The sequence below is a fragment of the Tiliqua scincoides genome, chromosome 2 (assembly GCF_035046505.1).
Source record: "Tiliqua scincoides isolate rTilSci1 chromosome 2, rTilSci1.hap2, whole genome shotgun sequence".
In the NCBI taxonomy this organism is placed as follows: Eukaryota; Metazoa; Chordata; class Lepidosauria; order Squamata; family Scincidae; genus Tiliqua; species Tiliqua scincoides.
This window is the reverse complement of record NC_089822.1, coordinates 75,193,401-75,218,348: the sequence shown is the minus strand read 5'-3', so window position 1 is coordinate 75,218,348 and position 24,948 is coordinate 75,193,401. Positions and strand designations below refer to the sequence as shown.

Sequence of the window (24,948 nt, the reverse complement as noted above, 5' to 3'; positions counted from 1 at the left end):
CTATATACTTGTTAAAGGTCCAGCATCCCTAAAGTTGAAAGTTTGAGCACCCCTGGTCTAAAAGAACAGAACAAAAATGTTTCACGTCAAGCAGGCCTTTTCCCAAAAGAGGAATTTCAGTTCTCTCTCTAAGGCTTGTTCTCTCAACCATTGACCAGGGATGGGACTGAGAAGTGCTTTGGATTTTTAAATTTTTCTTCTCTGCATTCTTTCCCTGTATTCCACTAACATGCACTGAAGTAGTGCTATACATATTAATGACTGGATGAAAAGCAGAAATATGTATATACAGTTGCCATCTATGATAAACGCTATGTAGTAAGCAATGGGCAGCGCAATCCTGACTTGCGCTGAAACAGGCAGGCTGTTGGGCCTGCACTGTATGCAGCACAAATTTGGGGCTGAGTGTGGGCAGCTCGGGGCAAGGGGAAATAATTCCTCTTCCCCTGGGTAACACTGCAGCAGCCCCAATGGGGCTACTCGGATCTGCACACCTATAGAGGTGGCACAAATCCATCTGACATCCCCCGCCCCAAAATGCCTCCTGCCTGCCCTCATGCCCCCTCCGGACTCCTGTGCCAGCCTGGAAAGTCCAGTGCAAACTTACCTGTCCCGGGGCCCGCAGCGGCGCAGAGAGGCCAGCGTATGTCCTTATGCCAGCCTCCCCAACTTGAATGGGGGTGCTTTACGGCATGTTTGCAACTGTCCTGGGCCAGTGTAAGGGACTTGCGCCAGCCCAAGGGTGCTTTAGGATTGTGCCCTAAAGAACTGAAACTGCGATTTTGGGGAATGAGTTCATGAATGGAGTTGAGCAGCATTAAGGAATCTTGTCATTTGGATAGAAGTAAGAACATTTCTCTTGGGTTTATTTTATTCCATGAAAGAGTAATCAATATTATGGAATAATAGAGAGCTGGTGTAGTATAGTGCTGAGAGGCCAGGCTGTGAATCACATGTTACTCCGTTCAAATCTTATTTCTGCCATTAACTCACTAATGTGGTCTTAGGCAAATCACCTCTGCTCAGCCGAATTTCCCAAAGGCAGTATGACAATTCTAATGGTTACTTACCAGGTTGTTCTAAGGCTTGTATGAAGATAACACAAATAAAGCATTTTGCGTTCTCAGAAAGTGTAATATAGATGAAGTACAGTCGCTACCCAAGTAGAAGTGAAACAGTATGGGACCCACACAGCATTTTGTTTCATCCTTGTCCTCTTTTCTTATTCATGTTGCTCTTTGCTTGTGTACTCCCCAGAAACACGTGAGGAGTATATATGGGTGAAAGGGCTACTTTATTATAGACCCATATAGGAAGGGAAAGATTTAGACCAACAGTGCCAGACAAAGACTAGTACGGCAGCAACTTGCTGAAGGGATGTCAGACAGTAACCTGACCCCAAGATAGGCATTCCCACCTTGAGTCAAAGTGATGCCCCTCCGCCAGTGGGATGCAAACTTCTCACAGTCAATCCCGTCAGGTGACCAAGCAGCCAAACCACATAAGCCCATCTCAACCTGGTAGGCAACTCAGGAGGGCCAGGATATCAAGGCCAGGGATTACCCTGTCAGCTTCTTGCGCCAGCAACAACTGAGTAGTTGGAGATGGGTTATAGCCTCTCTTTGCTGCCTCTTGGTGCACACCAGGAGCCCAACTTCAAGCCTTCTTGCTTGCACTATTCTGCAAAACAAAATGACCAAGTTAGTAGAAGAGGAAACCCCAACCCAACAGCAGTAAGGGATAGGCAAAAAAAACTGTGCCATCAGGCAGACAGAAAAATTCTTATCCAGCCCCAGTGGTGACCAGCCAGGCCTAGACTACATAAAAGGGAGAGGGGGAGGGGATTGGTGACTGATACACAGTCTTCTGTCTGCAGAATGGCCACCCAGGGAGGTATATTTGGCCAGGTAAGTTCAGGCTATGCCCCCACCTCCTGAGGTAGCCAATAGCTTCAGGCGGCTACCGTTTAAGTTTTGGAGAGGCCAGTTAAACAACAAACCTTGCATGAAAGGTGGTGATATGCCGAATTCTGTGGAAGTGCATTGCCGCTGTCCAGCTGTCAGGTGACTTACAGCAAGACCTGGTCTGCTCTCCGTTTGTTCCTCACCCCTTAGTAACAGTTGTTAGAAGGATATGGGCACATGATACAGTTCAACTGCATAAGTCAGGCGAGTGGGACTTGTAAATTTCATTAATGATATCCTGACTATTCTTCCAAACTTGATTGCTGCTGCCGACCTTCTTCCCTCATCAGTTAGATTCCCACGTATGGAGAACTGCACTCATGAAGGTTGTGCATGCCTGAGTGCGCAATCCAGCCCTTGACTTGGGCCGTGCCTTTTCCGGAGAAAGCCAGGCCAATGCTCAGAGAAACACTCAGAGAAGTGCCACATGTTCCTGGGTGGTGGGAGGGTGGGCGGTGGGCAGCCCCAGGGGTGGGCAGGGAGCAGGAGGCGGGACTCAGCCCCGTTCCCGGGGAGAACAGAACGGCTCCAAGCCACTCTGCTTGTCTTGGACTTGCACCACCTCAAGAGGCAGCGCAAGTCTGAGGAGCCCCATAGGGGCCAGTGTTTCTTACCCAGAGGTAAGGGAAAATGTTTCCCCTTGCCTCTGGTTGAGCCGCTTATGTCCCCTATCCTGCGCTGGATATAGTGGAAGCCTCTTGGCTTGCCTGTTCCAGCACAGGATAGGATTGCACCCTAAGTTTGTGAATAAAGTATAATGGAATTGGACTCTGTGTGACTAGTATCACTATTTAGGAAGTTCTTATTTTCTGTTTATAGACTGATGGGGGAAAAATTGAAGACATGGACATTGTTGCCAGTCAAATTGAAGGGTAGTACATAATGGGTTGCAACATCATCACAGCTTTCTTTATAATGGCACTGTTGTGGCTACACAAAGTGGAGAACAATATAATTATATGTTTGCTTTCTCCCCCCCCCCTTCCATCACAATGGAAATTCTTGAGGCAAAATAATTGCATATTTATAAGGATCAGCTTAAGCCAGAGCTATTCAAACTGGGGTGTCGCAACACCCCAGCCTGAGAGCCCTGGCCTCTGCCCCCTTAAGGGGCAGGGGGAAGGAAGTGATACGTTCCCCAGGATCATGTCTCTCAGGGGGCTGCAGAGACTGGGATGCACTTCCTGGGGTGCGAGGAGTCCTGCGCGAGCATCTGCAGGGCTCCCCAGCCTTCTTAAAGTGAAAGTGGAGCGATCGCGCTCCACCTCCGCAAAACCGGAAGTGGAGCACGATAGTTCTGATTTCACTTTTAGAAGGCTGGGAAGCCCTGCAGATGCTTGCACAGAGCTTCTTGCACCCCTGGGGGGCTGCTGCAGGGACTGGCGAGTACATCCCAGTCTCTGCAGCCCCCCTGAGCTGCCTCCCTCCCCTCCCCTGCAAGGACTTACTGTGATCCTCAAACTCCCTGAGAGTTTGAAAACTGCAGGCTTAAGCTATAACCATACTAGGGATAAATTAAGCCATAAACCATTCTTTAGAATTTAAAACTTGATTTAAAGTTACCGAATGTTCTCTCTAGTTTCTTTAAATAATTTATGTAGCCATGAGTGTGAAAAATTCTCTATGTATCTTTTATCATATTTCTTCTTTTCAATTGCTTCTTAAGCAGTATCCTGAAATTAAAATTTGACTGACCACCCATTCCCCAAATTTTCTGCTTTAGGAAAGTCAAAATTGTTCTCCTTTAGTTTATTTAAACTCATTGATATTTGTCATTTATTTAACTTTTGACTGGTACCTGTGTAAGCATACTGAAATGTGGTTGCTCGATGATTTTACTATGAACTTGCAGTTGCTTTCAGTGCTAGCTACAGGTCTGTGTTGGTCCTGATAGGAGAACCAACCTTTTCACATGCACACCACTTCTTCATAGGCACAGGCAGCTTTAGGGCCCGAACCAGAACAATCAGCGCGCAGCCGAGTGCCTGCGCTGAGCATCACAAACATGCCATAAAGCACATTGTGATGCTTACCGCTGGCTCAGCGCAGATACCTGTTCAGTGTGGGCCTGCGCTGAACCAGCGCCAGGTGGAGGAGCATCAGCTGCTGCCTGGAGCGCTGGGTGAGCACTGGGTGGTGGACTAGGCAGGAGGCATTCCAGGGCAAGGAGTGGGTGGGGGGAAGGCGTGGCAGGGGAAGGGTGCAGAAGGGGACAGGACTGGTAGAGCTCTTCTCTGCCGGATCCATAGACCTGTATCGGGCCTCCCGGCCCAACATGGGGCTGCTTTACTCTGCACCAGCTAAATAGCTGGCACAGAGTCTAGTAGTCCCATTGCGGAGCATCTTACCTTACCCAGGGGGAGTGGCAATTACCCTTCCCCTGAATAGCTGTTGAGAGCTGCCAGTGGCTGCCTGGCATCCATAGGATGCAGCGTCAGCCATTTTGGTGCCGCTGCAGCTTGGGGCACTGAGCAGCTCAGGGTTGTTTGCCCCTTTCTCTGCTTCCTACCCTGTGTAAGGTGGCTTTGATCTGAAAGCATACGGTGAAGCAGAGCGATACAACCAGAGTTGGTGGTGGGCAACCTAAGATTGTGAGACATGACTAGAGACCATTTTCCTAATGCCCTTTTGACAGAGATGCAAATTTGCATTGCTCTGGAAGTTACATGGAAGAGGATTGCCTTCCACACAGTAACAGAAATGCAGTTTCCTGACACATGAAACTTGAAAGATCCAGCAACATGATGACATAGGAGTAGGATGCACATGTAGAGTTGGAGATGTACTGACGGGCAGGGGGCTAGCGAGTCACAGAGAATTCAGGCAGGGCTTAGTTCAGTGCTGGAGAGCTTGAGGCTGAGGAGGGAGGGTGGGTATGCTGGGGCGAAGATTGAACTCTTTCCTCCAATTTAGGGGGGTACTGCTGTGTGGCAGCTTTTGCCATGCTTACTCCTTGACCTCTCTATACCCTCTCTTTCCTTATGTTGGACTATTCCTCATTGGAGTAAAGTGGTGCTGGCTGTTCCCCCTCCAACTTCTGCCATGGGCTGGGGTGGGCAGGGTCAGAGAGAGATGGGGGGAAGTTAAGGTGAACAAGGGACAGGCAGGTGAGGGAACGGTAGGGCCCAATTCTATCCAACTTTCCAGCATAGCAGCAGCAGCTTCAATGGGATGTGCGCTGCATCCTGCAGTGAGGGGGCAATCACAGAGGCCTCTCAAGGTAAGGGAATATTTGTTCCCTTACCGTGGGGCTGCATTAGTGCTGAAAAGTTGAATAGGATTGAACCAGTAGAAAGGTAGTTGTTGCACTGTTGCTGTTACTGCTGTAGGTCTTCTTTTTTGCTGCATCTTTTTACTGCAACTAGGTATTGGCATGCAGCGAACCCCACCAGACCGAATGCCAGATTGTTTGCTACTTGTTAATCTTAAAATATCTGTTTCAACATTTCAACACTCTGGATGAGATTCTGTGCTGCCTTCCGCCTTCATCTGGAGGGCAAGATAAATGGGCGGCTGGGCAGCGAGACTGGTAGCACCACCCCCACTAGCATGGCACCTGGGGCATATGCCCCCATTGTCCCCTGTAGGTATGCCACTGGGAAAATGTGTAATCACAGCAGGAATCAAAGACAGCTGAATCCGTTAGTCTTTGTCTTCCCAATCCCCACCTCTTCCCCTGGTTAGACAACTATTTGGCCATTTCCACTGTTCATGTGGATCCATAACAGAAAGTTTGAGGCAGCAAACTATTCTTCAACTATTCCTGATTAACCTATCCATTTTCTTTGATATAACTATATCTCTCAGTGAGGCATCGGGTTCTGTGTTTGCTGTTACTGTATTGAGCACATAAGTCTGGGGCAAGAGAAAACTGTCATGGTAAAAAGGCTCATTTTTTTCTTGTCTTTTTTTGTGTTACATTCAAATCCCAAAGAAGAAGAAGGGTAAAGATGATAAAATTCTCTTCATTTTACTCTTCGTTAGTGGTGACCCAACGAAGAAGATCCATGTGCAGAAACAGCTATTCTGACTTCATATCATTGCCAGATCTACAGCTTGGGTCCTGCACTGGTTGTATATTCAGATTTGGATCTAAGTAAGAATGCTGCCTATCTGCACACTGTGACCTTCAATAGAATATTTGTTTCAAGGAGGATAAGTGCTGTTTGGAATTTGGGGTTCTGTCTCTTGCCTAACATGCTTTATCTACCATAACACTGTTTTGGTTTGGTGTTAATGTAATCGTTTTCAGTCTCTGATTGAGTCTGGAAATTGACCTCTGTTAAGGAGGCTGATTTTTACTTTTATTTACATTTTCTGCTTTGAAGACCATGTTACAAACAGAGACAGCAGTTGGAGTGGATGGTTGGTTGAGTAGAGAGGGGATCATAACTCTGTAAAGCAGTGAATAATCTGTGACAGAGTGCAGGTGCTTGGTGCATAGTTTATACCTTGCCACAAAATTTTGCCACATCAAAGCTCTGCGCAATTTTCACGCTAAGCTGCGCAGCTGGACAGCTAGAACTGGAGCCTTACACATCATCCCTGAGCGCTCCAGAGCCACCCAAGTGGAGTTCTGTTCTGTCTGTTTGTAGTTCCTATAATTTCTACAGCGGACATTGCTTCTGGGTGGCAATAATCTGTAAAGATAGTCTGGTTCTTTAATAGGCATCTAGTGCTTTTCTTTTTAAACATGGAATCTATTGTCTTGTTACTAAAGATATGGGGTAGCCCGAGAATTCTCAGCTGTTCTGCAGCAAAGACATGTTCCTTGGGTGTGTTAGCTGAACTGATCTCAAAGGTTGCATTTTTCTAAATGATAGCAGTCCTGAAGCTCGTGGTCTGGAACACCTTTGGATTTAAAGTGCAGTTGCACTGGACTGGAAACAGTGAACTTGGTCATTATGAGTGTAAAAAATCACAATGCTGTCATGGCTGTATGATCATTACCTTCTCATGGCACAGTTGACAACCCCATTTTGGTTCTGTCATTGTATTTGACAACTGGATCAGCCCACCCCTAGAGACGTAAAAAAATCAGTTTGATTTTCAGGTTATGGAACTTTCCAATTTTCCCATTTAAGACCACATTAAGCAGATCAAGAACTACTTTTAGTACCTAGGAGCACTGGCTACTTCTGAATTTGCCCCTCTCTATGCATATGAAGTCTGATATTGACCTTCATTAGCAGTAATAACTTATCCTGGGATGATGAGGATGATTAAGAATATTTGTATACTGCTTTTCTACAAAAAGTAGCTTGTCATAGGGTTTACATGGTCAAATATCAGCCCAATCCTATCCTCCCTGCTGATGATACAGCAGTGCCAAAATGGCTACTGCTTCATCCTTTGGTGGGGAGCAGTTGCAGAGGTCTCCTTTGAGTATGGGAACAATCATTCCCTTACCTGGGAGTTAACCTCTGCAGTGTAGGGAGTTCTACTGTGCCAGCTATTTAGCTGGCGCAGGTCCGTTTGAACCTATGCCATGAGATAAGGTTCGGGAAGGGGTTTAGGATTTTTGGACAATACTGCTGCCAAACCCACTCCATTCCCAGACCGGATCTGCCTACCTCTCCCCCCTGCCCAGTTTTGCTCCGTGCCCATCTCCATTCTGCCCTCCCGCATCCCCTCCCACTTCTCCTGTTCACTTACCTGCTCTGGCTAGCGATGAGAGAAATGATGAGGATGGGAAGGTGTTGGATGTTTCACTGGTTCTCCTGGCAGTGTGCCAAGTAGTGCGCTGTCAAGAGCTCCTATTACGACTGCCGCTGACAGCTATATTGGCAGTCGGCGCCAGTGGAGGATCCTCACCAATGACGGTTGGTAAGTATAGGGTTGGGATCTGAATCAATTAGTTGAGTGGTAGGCCTTTGTAACAACACCTGTGACAGCTGTTGTTTCCTTCAATAGGTAATAGAGTTTGATGATGGATCTGGATCAGTTCTCAGAATACAGCCACTACGGACTCCACGGGATGAAGCTATTTATGAGTGTGTGGCTTCCAACAGTGTTGGAGAAATAAGTGTATCCACAAGACTCACTGTATTGCGTGGTAAGTGGCTGCAACCTTTCTTTCCCCTAGTAAGTGTGGGTATATTTTTCTTACTGTTGGTAAGGATTGTCGTTCTTGAATCGTAGTATCAACCCTTGAAAAAATAAAGTTCTTTATGAGGTGACAAATTTGATACATTGGAGTATTTCTCACCTGGAATAGTTGTCTTTTGAATCCAGTTAGCATAATCTTTTGTGTATTTGGGGTGACGTTTGTGACACATTCCTTTCCTTTGTCTTTGGTTTGTCCCTATTATAACTGCTGGTTTATCTTACTTGTCATGAAATAAGGGCGCAATCCTAACCAACTTTCCGACCCTGAAGTAAGGGCAATGCAGCTCCTATGTAAAGGAACAGACGTTCCTTGAGGTATCTTGAAGAGACCTCTATGACTGGCCCCCCCCAACTGCAGGATGCAGCACACGCCCCATTGGCACCATTGGCTATGTCAGTGCTGGAAAGTTGGTTAGGATTTGGGCCTAAGTATGTAACGTGTGTAATGTTGAGTGAAGTACATAAGGGCATCTGATGTACATAAGGGCATAAGATTACAGAATCATGGTTGCTATCTTCATACAACTGTAGTAAATATGAACTAAATGGAAGCAAAACTGCAGTAAATTGGGTTAACCCCTGATTATGTAGAGACATGACATGCAATTTGGTTTCTATGTGTATCAGACTACCACAGTTCAAAAGGGGCACAGTAGGAGAAGTCAGATGTAAGAAACAAATTCCTGTGATTCTGTGGATGTATTGGTTTTGTAAAGTGCTGCTCTTGCCATTTTATACCGTGTGATAGGCATTTATATCAAAGATAATCTAAGCAAGTTGACACTGACCTTGCAAAACTATAAAAAACAGAATTTATTTACATATTTATGAGCTGCAGTTAAACACTTTGGTGAACACTAAGAGACGTTCATTCAGCATTCGGCATCCTTGTCATCTTCTGTTCCTTCTGTTTCTGAAGGAATTAGAACTACTTTGGCTGCTTTTAAAGTCAAATCCAGTGCTCTGTTCATATCTGTGTTCTGTTTCAGTCCTCACCAGTATCACTTCTGTGAACTCTCTAGTGAGAACTTTCTTCAATAAACATTAGAAATCAGATGCCCTTTTGTATTTGATTTCCAATGTTTTACACATGACATTTGCTTCTCCATTGCTTATATCTTCTTCAGATAGTGAAGTCTTTCCCCAGTTTCCCCAAGGAAATGAATGTGCATAGTTTATATCTCTATTCATGATGCTGGGCCTTAGATTCCAGTATTTTCGCACCTTTAATTTGGAAACAATCTTTGTTACACAGAAATTTCATTTCCCTTTTAGTGTGAAAGGCTAATTTATTAAAGGTATGGTGCTCTTCACCACTAGTGAAGATGATATGAAGCTCTTCAGAACTATCTCATTTAATTTTTTTTGGTCTGTGCATTTCTACAAATGTCAGTTCTATCCTAATGCATTTTTGTCAATGCTTGAGCTTAATGCTTGTGATGGAAGTACCGAATTGACTGGGGAAGCAGTGATGTGTATTATTATTGTCTATGTTTCCCCTCCCTGTCCTTGGAGAATGGTAACACAGATGAGATTATTGCAAGGTAACTTGGCTTCAGAATATGTTGTTTCAATTGCTGTGAAAACAGTTCCGTCCCGTCACTCTTGCTCTAAGCCCTGTACAGGCTGGAAAGTGAATAAAGAGATTGTGGAGAGAAGTCAAATAGAAAGATAGCATCACAGATGCAAGGAACATTCTACACAATGTATTGCCAATGTACTGAGAAAATCTAAGGTGCATCAATGAAAGTATCCACCAGTCAGCAAGAGGAAAGGAACAGTGGAAGTGGGTGGGGCGGGAGTTGAAACAAGGAGAGGAGTGGAAAGAGGAAAAGGAGTTGGACCGTGAAGGGGACTTTGCCAGACTGGTTGCAGGAGTGAATGTACCTTGTACTGATTGACAGGCAGTTACTAGTTTATGTCTGCATGTGCAGTAAGAAATGGTCCTGGCTCCTATTTAAATCTCACATCCCAGCAGCCTGTTCAATGTGTGATATATCCCTGGTTGTTTCTGCAAATCTCCCCTCCCTTAATCCAAGGAGTTTTAGACTGTAAATATGTTATGTGCCTCTGTATTCTGTTGGGGGTGTTGCTTGGGCAGTTTGGTAGACCAACAGTTGCTGCTTCCAGGAATAATTCATGTAGCGTGATTCAGTGCTTAAATTTAAAAATTGCCTCTTTTCAGGCTTACGGTGATCAGGGATTATTGAACTGCTTGCATAATATCCTGTTTCAATTGTTTGTTGAGGTGTCCTACCATTTTGAAACCACAGTGAGTCATTGCTCTGAGTTCCAAGCTTGGAGGCCAGTTTTAATTGATGGCACCATTTAACTGGATTTAACTCTTGTTGTTCAAGTACTGGCTGCAGGCATACCATAAAAAAACACATACTGATGTGCATAGGGAAGTTATGGGTAGCTTCTTGATAGCCTCTAGAGATATTTCTACTGGGAAAAATAGAGTGATTGGAAGCTATTAAATTTCTAATGCCGTGATTCCAATCCAAATATCAACTTCCCAATATTGATCTTAAAGAAAAAATGCAGATCTTTTATCACAATTTCTTGTGTGTTGTCTGCTTCAGTCATTTCTGCCCAATGTTTCATATATGCAATAGGAATCAAATGTGTATGCTTGTTGGTCAGGCAAAAATAGGTTAAGCAACAACTGTTGAAAGGGAAGTGATTAATCTAATTTCTTGTTAAACTCCTTTATTCAGTAAACAGAGAATGAGATTGCAAGTAAAGAGGGATTTCCGTTTATCTTACAATAAGTTTTGCATTCTTAAAGCAAGAAACTTGTGGCATGTGCGGGTGGGGAGAAAACCCCACACATTTTTCTGGAGTATAACACACAGTTCTTTTTCACCATGATGTGTGTATTGATTGATTGATTGATTGTATTTTTATCCCGCCTTTCTCCCATACCAAAGGGGACTCAAAGCGGCTCACAATATAAAAGAAATAAAATCAATAAATATATAGTAAAAAAAAACCTTAAAACAAACACCCAGGATCACAGCAATTAAAATATTAAAAAAAAATTTTTTAACGCACCAGCTCCCAGTATCGGTTAAAAACCTTCATGAATAAGGTCTTGAAGCTCTGCTTTATGTGAAAATGGCAGTTTTGCTGTTTTTAATTTAAAGAGGTCACTGCTGGGGATGGACTAAGAAAGTTAAAGAACAAAGCATAACTGCTTGATAGTGACACAGTAGCCCCCCCCCCCCCATTTCAATGTATGTGTGAAACAAACAAAACAGGTAGCTGATACCAACAATTCTGATTGCAGGGCCTCTGAGAGGAATTTTATCAGGGGGTATGAGGTTTCTTTTGGGCCCCTTCCCAAAGAGGGAGGGGGTGAAACAGAGTTGCGGGGTGGCAGTGGCGGTGGCTAGAATGGGGCATATGTAGTTCATTAAGGTTTATGATTGAAATAAATAATCTTGACTTGATGTCAGGCAGCTCGGAATTTTTCTTAATAATGTTTGTATTCAGTGTAAGATTAAAAAGAACTGGAGGAAATAATATGATAAGATTTAATTAATTTTTCAACAAATATTCTTATAGGGAACAATTAAAGCCAAATCAATTCTTATAATTCTAGAAGGCATTCATATACTAGATCAGGCCCTAGTGGTTTCTCATTTCATCAAATATACCATTAGGATGAGAAAAAAATTTAGACTGTATTTGACCTAAAATCACTGAAGTACAGATTGTGCCTGCATATCTGCGGTTTTGGGATCTTTGGTTTTACTTCACCAATAGTCCTGAACCTGTGGATTTGCCCGATCTGAGGTCCACCAAAAACTATCGGAGCAGTGCTACGATTTTCGGCCTTCCAAGACCTCCGGAATGTCTCCTGAGAGTTGGGGAGGCCATGCACAGTCTTCCTGGCCTTGAGAAGGCCCTCCAAACATGGCTGGAACACAGCTCTGGTTGCATTCAGAGGGTTAGTTTGCACTGACCCACGAATTTGCTTATCTGTGGAGGCACAACTGTAACAACAAAATTAAATGGCTGTGAAAGGTATAAAGAGAATAACAATGGCACATGACTATAACAACCATCTGCTAAATGGTACTGCATTGTACTTGTGGAAGAAACTTTTGGAAAACAGAGATTGAACTTCCCTGTTCTGTGATTCATACTTGTCAAAGCCTCCCAGGCAGGAGGGAATGTATGAACAGGAAAAGCTCCTCTGGTGATGGGTTTTCTGAGATGAGCACTGTTTGGCATGTTGTGTTGATGCTAGTTTCATGAACAGTGTGCACTGACAAACAAGTGAAGAAATTAAACACACTTTTATAGAGTAATTACAACTAGCGTATATGGGGCGATGTTTTCCATTGTCAAATGTGAACAATATATTTCACAAATATGAATTTAGAATTTCAAAGACTCTGTCATAATGCATACATCAAAACAGGAGATTTATTTCTCATGCCATGGTAAGAGAATCAAACAGCTAAGATTAAAGCAGCCTACCAAAAACTATTTCTAATGGATAGTGCAGGGTTTTATGCATGGCATTAGATGTTATTATGATAGATTTCATTTCAGGTAATGTGAAGCCTGTTTTAAACTGACATCAAATGGTGCAGCTGACTTCTAGACTTCCATTAATCTTTGTTACAAAAAAAATGCATTAATAAAGTCACTACTCACCAGTTCAATTACAAATGGAATTTCCTCACCTTTCCTTACAAACAGATAAATCACCTTGTGCAAAGGTTTCACTTTGACTTAAATTATTCCATTAAAATGATTTACTATCAAACTACTATAGAGGGCCTGCTAGAATATGAAATGTTGCCAAGTAATGGTAGCATGTCGTCACATTTTTATTTCCAAAGCTTCTTATGAAATGCAGCATTGGTGAAAGCATGAAGGAAAAAAATGGAAAGAATGAGACTGGTGTCAAGTCATTGTACGTCCATTCAGAGATTAAACATTGTGGTTTAATCTTTTTTTCTTTTTCTTAAATTTATTAGAAGGAAGCATTTCCATTTATGCTTGATGGAATCTGTTTTTAGCGCTTGTGACCTGTATTCCCTCTAATGGGCCCATTCCGCTGCACAGACCCCTTCCATGATGACAAGGCATCTCTGGACGCTCGGCAATGATGCCTTGTCATTGTTGAACTTTCCAGAAAGCTGAGCTCTAAGCTGTGCAGAGCTGCAGCATATACAGCTTGTGACAACGTATTGTTGTAAAATAAAAATAACATACACGCATAATAATAATAATAATAATAATAATAATAATAATAATAATAATAATAATAATAATAATAATATAATTTGTAAGTACTTTGATCCTGACACTATCTAATCCAAACATTAAGGCCCCGTAGTTCTGCCTTTCAAGATAGCTCTGAAAATATAACTTTTTTGATCCTGGTCTTTAACTTCATACCAAAACCTAAATTTGGCTTACAGACCCACATAACTACATTCCCCTGTGGCTTTACATTCCCCTGTGTCATGGCCACTGACTCTGCTTCTGTATAATCTGCATGCCTGTCAAGCGACTGCCTAGAGCAGTCTTTGCTCTGGGCAGGAAAGTCACCATGCAGTTGACACATAGCTTACAAATTCCTCTCACTACAGCCTATTTTCCATAGGTTGTATATGTATCTGTTGAATTATTTGGTCCTTTATTTTAAGAAAGTGTATCATCTTATATAAAATGACATTGTCCTGTCTGTTTGCTGTCTAACAATAGGTACATCTGTATACTTTCTTAGTGTTTGTATAGATGTATTTCCTTTTGGCTCGAAGATAAGGAGACTGTCTGGGGAATCCTACTCATCACAGAGCCAACAAAAATGACTTTCAAGTAACATGACTTGAGAACATAAAAAGTTGCCACTGGTTTTGCTTAGGGATATGTTTCTCATAACTGTAATTTGTGGTGCGACACATTTCATATCACTGAATGCTTGAATCAGCAAGAGTGAAGACATCTGTAAACTGCAAAAGAAGTTATAGTCTCATTGTACTCCCTCTGATGTGACTTTCTATAGGAGGCCATATCATTTCCACCAGTTCTTTAGTCATAACTACAAAAAATAGCTCATGATTTTCTTTGTCTCATTTTGCACCTGATTCTACACTTCTATGTCAATTCAAACCAGTGTAGAAACTATGTATCCATTTTTATCTTTGACATGTTGGATTGGTGCATTTTGGCAAAATATGCTTTCTTTGACAAAGAGGATTTATAAGGCCTAGAACTCTTGTCACATTGGTCTTTGCAAACCACACCCTGAAAAGCTTGGTTCATATATTTAAATGAAAGAAATATCAACTTTCAACACAAAAAGATTAGGTTATATCAATCCCAGAGTAATTTATCTGAACTGTGTATTACCAATTGTGTAAACATGTTAATTGGAACCTGACCCCTAGACACTATAATAGTGCAGGTATATTTTCAGACAATCTCAGATTAACTAAGAGTGTGATTGTATACATGTTCACTCAGAAGTAAGTTCAGTTGTGTTCAGCGGTGCTTACTCTCAGGTAAGTATGTTTAGGATTGCAGGCCCCAAATGATCACCTTACCATTGGTTTTAAATGGATTTTTTTAAAACCTAAAAGTAGCTGGGGGGACAGAATTGGGATTGAAACTGAGCTGGAAGCAAAGTTGTAAAATCTGCCTCTCCCTGTCATTGGTTTGCAATACTACATTACCCCCCTTCTTGCAGTTTGTGGAAGGAAAATTAACACCCCTCCCCATCTGATTATGTTGTGTGATGTCTAGCTGAGCGGTAAGGTGTTGCTGTTGCTGTTGCTGTTGCTGTTGTTGTTGTATTCCCTCTGTGTATTGTTATTATTTATCATGGACTTGTTTCAAGGCAAATGCATGTAGATTGGCAAGGGTTGAATTTACAACGTATAGAAGTAATCTAAATAATGAAAACCAAGGTGAAAGTCTTGCTTATTTTTGGCACCATGGAATTGGGTTTTACATTTTAGTATCTGCATGAATAACTTTGATAAAAGTCTTCAAAGCACCTTATTGATTTTATTTTCATCAAACCCTTGCATCCTGCCAAAATTAAACAGGCAAGTGATTATAATTCATTAAAGATATTGGCTTAACTGAATCTGTGTGAAGCCTTTGTACATAGCAGTCCCTGGGAATATGGGCAGTTAAATGTCAGTTTGTAATTTTTGAACATTATGTTGGACTGCTGATGAGATCTCCATAACTGATGGAAAGTATGCCAAGTGATTTTTGTCTTAGCGTTTATCATAATTGCATATTTTTTGTTAATTTGTCTCCATATTTTTCCTAATTATTACTTGAAGGAAGACCGCCACATTCCCTCAGTATAACCTAAGAGTGCAGGCCTTGTCACATGCTTCAACTGCAGCTAGAGAATAGTGGAGGTGGGACAAATGATATGTGTCTATCTATGGTGTTAGTCATAAGTCACCGTATATACTTGTGTATAAGTTGGAAAAAATATATGCCTTAAAATCAGCCCCGAAAACATGGGTCAACTTATACACGGGTCAGTTCAATAGATAAAACTTCTGAGAGTAACTGCCATGGTGTAGTGAGGGTGGGACTAGGCTGACAAAGCAGGATACAGGTGGTGGGGGAAAAGGGGCAATTTTATTTACCAGTAATTGTTCTGAGGCAGCAACAGAAAGCAAACCAAAAAAGGTAACTGTAATGGAAATGCTCAAGATCCCTCGAGGAGATAGTATATGGTGTCAGCAGTGGCCCCTTTAAGGGTTAAGACCTGGGCATTCAGCAGGGAGTGTGCTGCACAGCTGCAGCCTCTAGAGGCAATGAGGGCCCTCAGGCATAAAATCACCTGATGAAGGGAGAGTGGGAGGTGGGTAGTAGAAGGAGGAAAGCTTGAGGAAGGGAGACTGGATTGATGAACTGCTTGGTGAATGGACTTTGGAAACTGCTGGAACAGATTGCTGAAGACACTGAGATTGGTGTTTGGCTGCCATGCCCATGACCTGTGGAGGACCAACGTGCTGCTATAGTGGTGGGAGGAGCTGCTGGCAGGAGAGGGGAGGAAGGAGGACCTCTGCAGGTGGAACAGGCGAGCTACCCTGGTGGTGGGGTCCAGCAGTGCTGCAAGGCAGACCTAGGGTCATTTTTTAGGAAATAAGGGAATAATTAGTTTTCAGCTAATTAGCTGAAAGTGGGTATAATTCTCTAGGCAGTGCTTGACCTTGTAATCTGGCAGAATAGTAGCTATTTTAACTTCTTCTCCAAACAGGAAGAAAAGTGAAAGTGCTTATGGTTGCTGCTATGGAAGTGCAGCACTATACTCACAAAGCCTACAACTCTCATAAGCACCTTGATCTCCCTTCCTGTTTGGAGAAGAAGATAAAATGTCTTTCTTTTTTTTCCTTTTGATGCTGCCTCAGAACAATTACAAGTAAGTCATTTTCAAAGAAGTTCACATACCCCCAAGTTTTTCCTCCCCCAATGTATCCAAGGGTCATAGAAAATTCCATGATTTGGGGACTTATCTGGGAGATTGACGTATACTTGAGTATCTACAGTGATCCAGCTAAAGTTAGAGTGTAATCCTAACCATGTGCTCGGCTGGTGCAAGTCCCTTGTGCCAACCTGGAAGTGTCACGAATGTGCTGTACAGCATGTTTGTGGCTATTCCAGAGTAGGAGAGGCTGGCCCAAGGACGCATGCTGGACTCCCTGTGCTAGATCCATTCCAGACAGGGGTAAGTAAGGACTGGCCTAGGTAGGTCAGCGCAGGGGGTTGGAGAGGGTGTTGGGAGGATAGAATGGGTGTGATTTTGGGTAGGGTGAGGGCAGAGCAGAGGGCTGAACAGGCCTGGGAGGGTGGTGGGACTGGCCTGTGCATTTCACCGGGCAGCTTGAATTTGTCCCAGCTATTTTGCTGGTGCAGATCCAAGTAGCCCCATAGGGGTGACTGGGGCATTGCTCAGGGTAAAGGGATAAATACCCCGAGTTGCACAGCACTGGATACAGCACAGGCCACTTGGCCTACCTGCTCCAGCGCAGGTTAGGATTGTGCTATTAGTCTCGCTTCAGTTTGGTTCTGATCTTTTCAGTCATAACCGACATACCCAATTGATTAAAACACAATTGGTGCAACAACTAACTTCCCCTCCATTGAGGTAATTGACTCTAGATTTTTCTTCAGTAAAAATGCAGCCTGAAAAAGAGAATGAGGACAACAGAAGCAGCAGGGTCAGCTGCCCACAGTCCCATTAATTCAGAGCACTATTTAATAGATTTTTGAAAAAGGAAACGGCTATTTGAAATTATAGTTTTGAATTACCACTATGTTTTTAAAAGTCTTTGGGGAAAAAACCGGATGGTTAGGACCATTCAGCAGTGGAACAGATTACTGGGGGAGGTGGTGGACTCTCCCTCACTGGAGATCTCCAAGCAGAGGCTCGACAAGGACCTATTAGAGATGCCCTGCTATAGGCAGGGGGTTGGGCTAGATCAGGGGTCTCCAAACCCCAGCCTAGAGGCCAGATGCAGCCTGCAACAAGCCTGTATCTGGCCCTGGGCAAGCCTCTGGTCCCAGGCAAGCCTCTGGCCCACTTAACCGCATGTGACCAGAGCTGCGCTTCAGTTGCTTCTGGAGGGTGTTCTGAGGGCCAGGGACGCCATTTGCCTCCTCTCACAGTGCCTTCTAAAGGCCTAAAAACATCACTTCCTGGTTTTCCTGAAGTTTTGGGGCCTTCTGAAGGCTTTAGGCTTTCTAATGTATTTATTTAAATTTTATATTTAAAATTTATTTATTTTGCCAGCCCTTAGCACCATACCAGATATTTCATGTGGCCTGCTGGCCTAAAAGTTTAGAGACCCCTGGACTAGATGACCTGTTAGGTCCCTTCCAACTCTGTGATACTATGATTCTAGGAAAACTGAAGCATTGCTGGCTTTCAAAACAGTTTCTCCATTGCAGTGGAGTTTTAAGGGACAACATGTTTTAGTTCTCTAATAACTCTGTAGTTGCATTATAAAACAGATTTTGAATGCCTTCTTGTGATCTGATTAGTAAGCTGTCAATTGACCAAGAAGGTTGAAGCTTTCAGTTCTCTGCCAGGTTTCATGCCTCAGAATGTGTCCTGTTAAATTAACCACTGAATTGATAAGATTCAAGAAGAGTTGGATCAGAGAAGCAGAAGCCCTATCTGTTTTATTGATAATACATACACATATGTACACACGCACCCTGGTGACAAGATCATCCCAGCTTTAGAACAGAGCTGAACATGTAGTGTGGATTGTGGTGTACTGAGGTGAACAAATGCATTGTTTCATTTGTTGTTTCATTCTAATTAAGAGTAATTTCTGTAAAGTATAATTTTTCTTTCACCTCTTCTCTTTCATTCCATCTGTATGTATTCAACACTTTCCACTCTGCAAAGGCTTATGGGGAATAGCTGTTAAAACAGAATTGTGAACAGTGTGGTTCATTTTAACCTCTGAAGCTGAAAATTGCCATAGGAAGCAACCACAATTAGCAATCCTAACATCAAAGGGTAAAAATGCTGTTTTCTACTCCCAGTGCTCACATCTAACTCCCACTCATTTTTAAGAGGCGCACGGCACATTCCTCTGAGTCTTTTATCTGATAAATGAGCCGTTAAATATGATCAGCCACATTTTCGGAGTGTGCCCACCCGGACCTTCTTTAGCGTGGCAAACAAGCAACCCGAGTTCCCTGTTTTGTTGGCAAATCAGATTTTGGCAGCTATAAAGTACAGTGGATATTAATTGATATTCTCCAACAGTATTGTTGTTGTACGCTAATAAATGCATTTTGTGTTGAGCATTATTTAGGCAAGAAGTAATGCTGGAATTAGCCATTAGATATTTGATTTTCTCTGTAAACCGCTTTGTGAACTTTTTGTTGAAAAGCGGTATATAAATACTGTTGTTGTTGTTGTTGGAATTGTACTGCATGTGGTTAGCACTGTGAGTGAAAGATTCTGTGTTTTAGAGGTATGTTTTTCATATTATCAAGCAAAGAAATAACAGGCGTTTCCAGTAGATTCCAGTGGTACTTCAAAGCAATTCTAGGGCATTAGGTGCAGAACCTCTAATCTGCTACCCAGTGTTACCCTGCAGATTGGTGCAGATGCTTTAGTAGTCGTATATACCAGTAACTGGTCACTAGTTCCAGCTTTCTGGTACCATGTGGCAAACAAGTGAGAACAGAGCTTTCCTTGCTATATCTTTCTGTACCTCTGTGTTCAATACTGTTTCTCATGCAATACACTGAGTTAAGCATTCCTATTAATCATCATCCCTATGGCAGACGACTATTATTTCCACTTTAGAAGCAGGAAAAGCTGAAGCAGAGAGGTGTTGAATTGCTCAGGTCGTGAATTCATGGCTGTGTTATGATTTGAACTGTAGTGCCCAGAACACAAGCGAAGTCATTTATACTAGCTTTGTCTCTTGAATGGACTGTTTGACACATGTGCACGCAGAATGGGACTCCATAATTTACTTACTTACTTACTTTCCAATGCCCCCCCTTTGTGTTGGTTGCAAGATCTTAGATAAGTCACTAGTTGTGTCTATTTTAGACATTAATATTCTAAAGTTTATAGCCAAGGATTGCTACAATCCAAATAGACATGAATGTCAACACAGAACATCATTTTGTTGTTGCTCCTTTCCTCCCTTAAGCAATCTCGTCTCTGTAGTGGACATAAAATAGTGTGACTGCCACTTGGCATAGGATCAATGAACATAATGAAACTGTCACTTAATGTAAGTTTTACTCCTGCGCTGCTCAAGAGACAGACTTCCTCCTCCGCCCTCTCCTTGTACTTCATGTATTGAGTTAAGGCTTCTGTTGTTCTAATGATTTTGTTGTTCTAATGTAAAACACAAAAAACAACTGAACTCTAGATTTTCACATCTTTATGCTGTCCTATGTCAAGTGGCAGTCACAAGACTAAATAGGTTTAGTAAGGCTAAACAAGCATTGTATACCTCGGCATGCAACAATCAGCATGGATTCTAAGATGCCCAATTTAACAATAACAACTAGGTATTTATATACTGCTTTTTTGGTCATCGGATTACTCCTCTGACTTTATTCAAGGCAGTTTACAAAGGCAGGCATTTCTAAATCCCTCAAGGGGATTTTTATAATCATAGTGGTTCTCTCTTTCAAGAATCAACATCATTTCAGAATGAATCTTCCTGGTTTGGCCTCACTTCTGGCCTCCAGTTCTCCCATGCAGACTGACAGGCAGCTCCATCTCTCACATGGAGGGCAGGTAAGATGCTTCTTGCTCTCACCAAGAGCAGGTGGAATCACTCAGCTCGGCTTGTCAGCTGCTTCAAGGTCTCACCATTCTCAGCCGTCCAGGGAGCTGCTGGCGTCTTTCCTCAGACTGACGACCTTCTGATGTTATCTTCGCGCTAATGGAGGCTCTACCCTCTAGACCAGACTTCCTGCCCATAATTTAGTTATCTGTATTTGATTTTTATATTTTCTTTCAGTCTATGTAAACACAGCAGTTGGCTGAGCATAGATGCCATTAGGCACACAATAGGTGAACACAATGAAACAGCTCTTTGCTGCTCAGCAGACACTCCGCCCTCTTCATTGTCCAGCTTATACCACTGCAGCATTGCAGAAGATACTTTCATTTCAGCAACTCATTCCCCCACTATATAGAAAGGCAGTGTTCAGCACTGATTGAAATGAGACTTGTAGGCCTCTTTTCCAGTCTGAAACCACAGGTTCCCTGGTTGGCAGCTGTCTTTGGGACACTGGTTGCCAACTGATTGGGGCAGCAAAGGAAACAAAAGAGAAAGAGATCTTCAGGACACTGGTAGCTGTGGGAAGGTTGATATGCAGAAAATATAGCGCATGTGTTGAGTTATTGAGTAGACTTGAATATTGATGGATGTTGAATAGGCATAGGACCAAAACGATATCAGCTCAGATGCAACATGGACAAGTGTCTTGGGCTTTTAATATTTGTGCAGGAAAGAAAATATTTGGTCAGTCTTAGAGCACCATGTTGTGCAAACCATAACCCCCCTTTTTTGGTGTAACTGTTAAAAGTACAGGTGAATGTTACTTTGTGATACTCTGACCAGTGATGGGCTACATATGCGATACCGCTACTGGTCCTGCACACCCTATTAATCCTCCAAAACTGAGAAGAGCTCTGCTCCCCTTATCTCTGGAGGCTTTTCTGAGCCTTGCAGAGGCCTTGGATTCGCGTACTACATGAATCGCAAGAGAGACGTGACTTGCGGTTTCCTTGGGAAACCGGAAGTCACGTCTTTTGTACAATTTGGGCATTCTGAGCTTTGCAGAGGCAATGCACAATCGTGTACTGCCTCTGCGAGGCTCGGAAAAACCTCCGGAGGCGAGGGGAGCGCAGCTTCCCCTTGTCTTTGGAGGCTTTTTATAGCATCAAGCCTCACTTGACGATGGGGGTGCCATCCGCATCCCTGTTGCTAAGCAATGCACGACTATATGTTAAAAGCGTGCTGAATACTGCATATGTTTTTTGTGTATTTTTTCCCTTTTAATTGTTTTGTTAAATGGATAGGGTTTATCTGTAGGTTTTACCTATTATAGATTTTTTCTATCATGTATTACATGATAGATAACCAGATTTTGGAACAATCCTTTTTTTTTCTTTAGATAAGTACATTCTTCTGAATTACATTCCTATTGTTTAGAAACTTTCTGACGGCTAGCAGAGATGGTTTTTATGCTCCCTGACTGTAACTAAAAACTTGTATTGAAAACACGGAAAGAGAAATGCTCACCTACCATTTCACAGTGGACTGAGGATCTCTTAACACAATCTAACTTTGAATCAGTTATTTAAAAAAGACAACTTCATATGGATAAATTCTTAAATATTTGGAAGCCTTTTTAAAATACTTGTTTATAATGTATCATCAGTGATTTATTTTTTTCTTCTCTTTTCTTTCTTTTTTTCTTTTCTCCTCTAACACAAAGTGTTGTATTGATACTTTGATTTACAATGTCTTTTGTGAATTAGGTGCATCACAATAAAAAAATAAAAATAAAACATTACATGATAGGTGTATTAAAGAGTTTTAATATATTTTTGAAAGCCTTTTTCAGAATGTTTCAGTTGATAAGATTCAGGTAAGAGAAAGAGAAGAAAACAAAATACAGTTACCCTTCTTATATTATCCATCGTATAAGAGTCTCTATTGTGAAGAACACTGTGACTACTGTCTCATTGTTCTTTTACTTGAGATAGGACGGGTCCCTTTCAGGAACAAACTTGTGACAGTCAGTGTCAGCCTATTGCCCTGTTTTGTGGTAGGATCTGTATGTTGTCCTCTGCCAGCCCAGGTTACAAGACTGCCAGTATGCTGGGCTACAGACTACCATTTTAACTTTGAAAAATGACAAAAGGATTGCAAATTACTTTTTAAATGAACCATCAGTATTCCAGTGTAACCGTCATGATCTTGAATAATCAGCCCTGGTTCACATTACTGAGCAGTACTTTCTGTACAAAGAAGGGATTTTAATTGTTGTCATATTGGGGTGGATAATAGATACCTACTAATATTATGTGAGGAAATGTGATTTGGCAGCTTTATAAGCCCTTTAATCATATTGCAAACCTTTTGTATTTGTGTAGTAACACAAACTATGCATTTACTAGAAAAATCTCATTTAAAAGATTTCGGGATAAGACAAGAAAATCCTCTTGCTATGCAATTACAGACTTCTAGCTGTCTCCACAGAAACTTGGAAAGTAATTACCTGAACTAGGAAAAAGTTGAATAGAACTTCTTAACTTATGTAGAATTCTAAAATAGAACTGTTACTCTTAATATGTTGCAATCTCAGTATAGAATTCTTTAGAGCCCTGGTCTCCAGCCTTTCCTTTCTACACTTGATGTAACTGATTACAAGCCTTGGTGTTCTGGAGTACTATTAGGGAAGGGAGCAATCTCATTGCCTGTAGTTTAGGCTACATGTGATTACATCTCGTGTACAGATATCTGTGGCAGTTATGAACTGTATAAAAAAAGTGTTGAGGAAAACTTAATAAAGAGGTTTGACAGCAGATTCTCTGAAGAGAACTTTGTGGAAGATTTTATTTCCAAAAGTAACAATTACAAATGAAATCCTTGTAACCAAACAGTGAGTCGGTCGGCAGGGACTGCCTCTTCCAGGAAATGCAATAGATTACACATGTTTTTCAGCTTATGCTTATTCAGCTTATTGGTCCATCATCAGAGGTTCCCAACATGATGTCCTGGGGCACCCATAAGCAAAACTGCAGCACGACCCTACAAACAGTGTTAGGGAGCTTGGATCAGCAGGCACAGCTGCTGCATGCAGTTTTTGCCTGCTTGGAAAAGTCCCACCTGCCTCAAGTCTCTTAGTGCTGCTTATAGGGTTGCATCTGCTCCCAGAAGTAAGTGGCGACAACATCATTGTGCCATCACATCATTGCCATTTTCTTTTGGGTGCCAGGGCATTGTGATGGGGGTAAATTTGGGAAGCACTGGTTTATACTTTTGCTGACAGTGTGTTTCATATATATATATATATATATATGGTTGATGTGACAGTTTCCTGTATACTCTTGAATAATTGAATATTTATTGGTAATTGGTCTAATTAATCTTGTCCGATTCCAGAAGCTAAAATGTTCCTTTTTGAATTCCATTCCAGAAGGCACAAGATCTTCTGTCTCCACCATATATTTGGTCTTTTCACTGCCCCTTTTCACTTTTTCACTGTCTAAATTTGTTAAATGCAACAGACTGAAAAAAAGATGTAAGGCAGTGATGGTGAATCTTTTGAACCTGGCATGTCAAAAATTCAGAAAAACCCTAACTTGACTCTGCTGGCATGTTACCCTCTCCACTCTCGAACAAAAGAAAATCCTTTACAATTCCTGAACAAAAGAAAAACATCAAATAACAAAAATGAAATACCAGTAAAACACACACAGTTGTTGTCAGGTGTTGTTGGCGGGTCACCTTTGACACGTGTCATAGGTTTACCATCAATGATTTAAGATATATTCCAATCAGGCAGCTTACAGAACCAGACTTGTGTCATATGCCTTTGGGCCATAGGTTCATGAAAAGAGAAATCTAAGTTGAATTCTGTATAGGGAAGCAAACTGTTTTGCAGTGGATTGATACATACAGATTGCACTAACAGTTGAGCTTGCATACCGACATAGAAAGTAAGGATCAAAAGGGTCAAAGACCTCATGAAATGGATTTGTGGTTGCAGTTTGTAGTGGCCTATGTAACTATAATCTACTACTAAGTGCTGTGTAGGGTGACTGAATTGTAACTTGAATAAGAAAGCTTCTGATTCATAGAAGAGTCATACATGGAAAATATCAGTTGCGTCACATAAAATCAACCACATAATGAAAGCACACCCCAAGGTTATTGTTATTGCTGTTTTAAAATTACAGACCTTTGATTTCCTTGTTAAGGCTTGATATTTGCATTTCCCTGTAATAAAATGAATGTTTATTTGATGTGTTTTAAATGAGTGTTCTTCTCATTTCCATGAAATTTGGCAATCCAAGCATGAGTTTGTAAAGCAAAATGGGAACTGGATTTCCATCCATTGTAAATAGTTTTGAAAATATGCAATGTTTTTCTCTGTCTTTTTTCCCCTGCCATTGATTTCATTGCTACTTATTTTGGTACTTTTACAAATATCAGCCTAGCCCGTATACTCTGATTTATCCGAAACCAAGTTTTCTTCTAGTAGAACAAGACTTTAAACACACAGCAAGTTCTTAGGTCTTTGAAAGCATTCACAGAGAATGTTGAACAAAGATGAGGATTTTCTACCCCTCCCCCAATGATTTAGCATA

General features: G+C 42.0%; 1 protein-coding gene across 1 annotated transcript in view; it reads left to right on the top strand.

Annotated features, from left to right (window-relative positions):
* The window catches only part of PTPRD (protein tyrosine phosphatase receptor type D), a 791,067-nt gene that overhangs the window by 508,306 nt on the left and 257,813 nt on the right, over positions 1-24,948 (top strand). Inside the window, exon 6 of the mRNA XM_066616307.1 lies at positions 7,878-8,019. Within this exon, the coding sequence (XP_066472404.1) occupies positions 7,878-8,019 (142 nt within the window). The remainder of the gene's footprint in view (positions 1-7,877; positions 8,020-24,948) is intronic.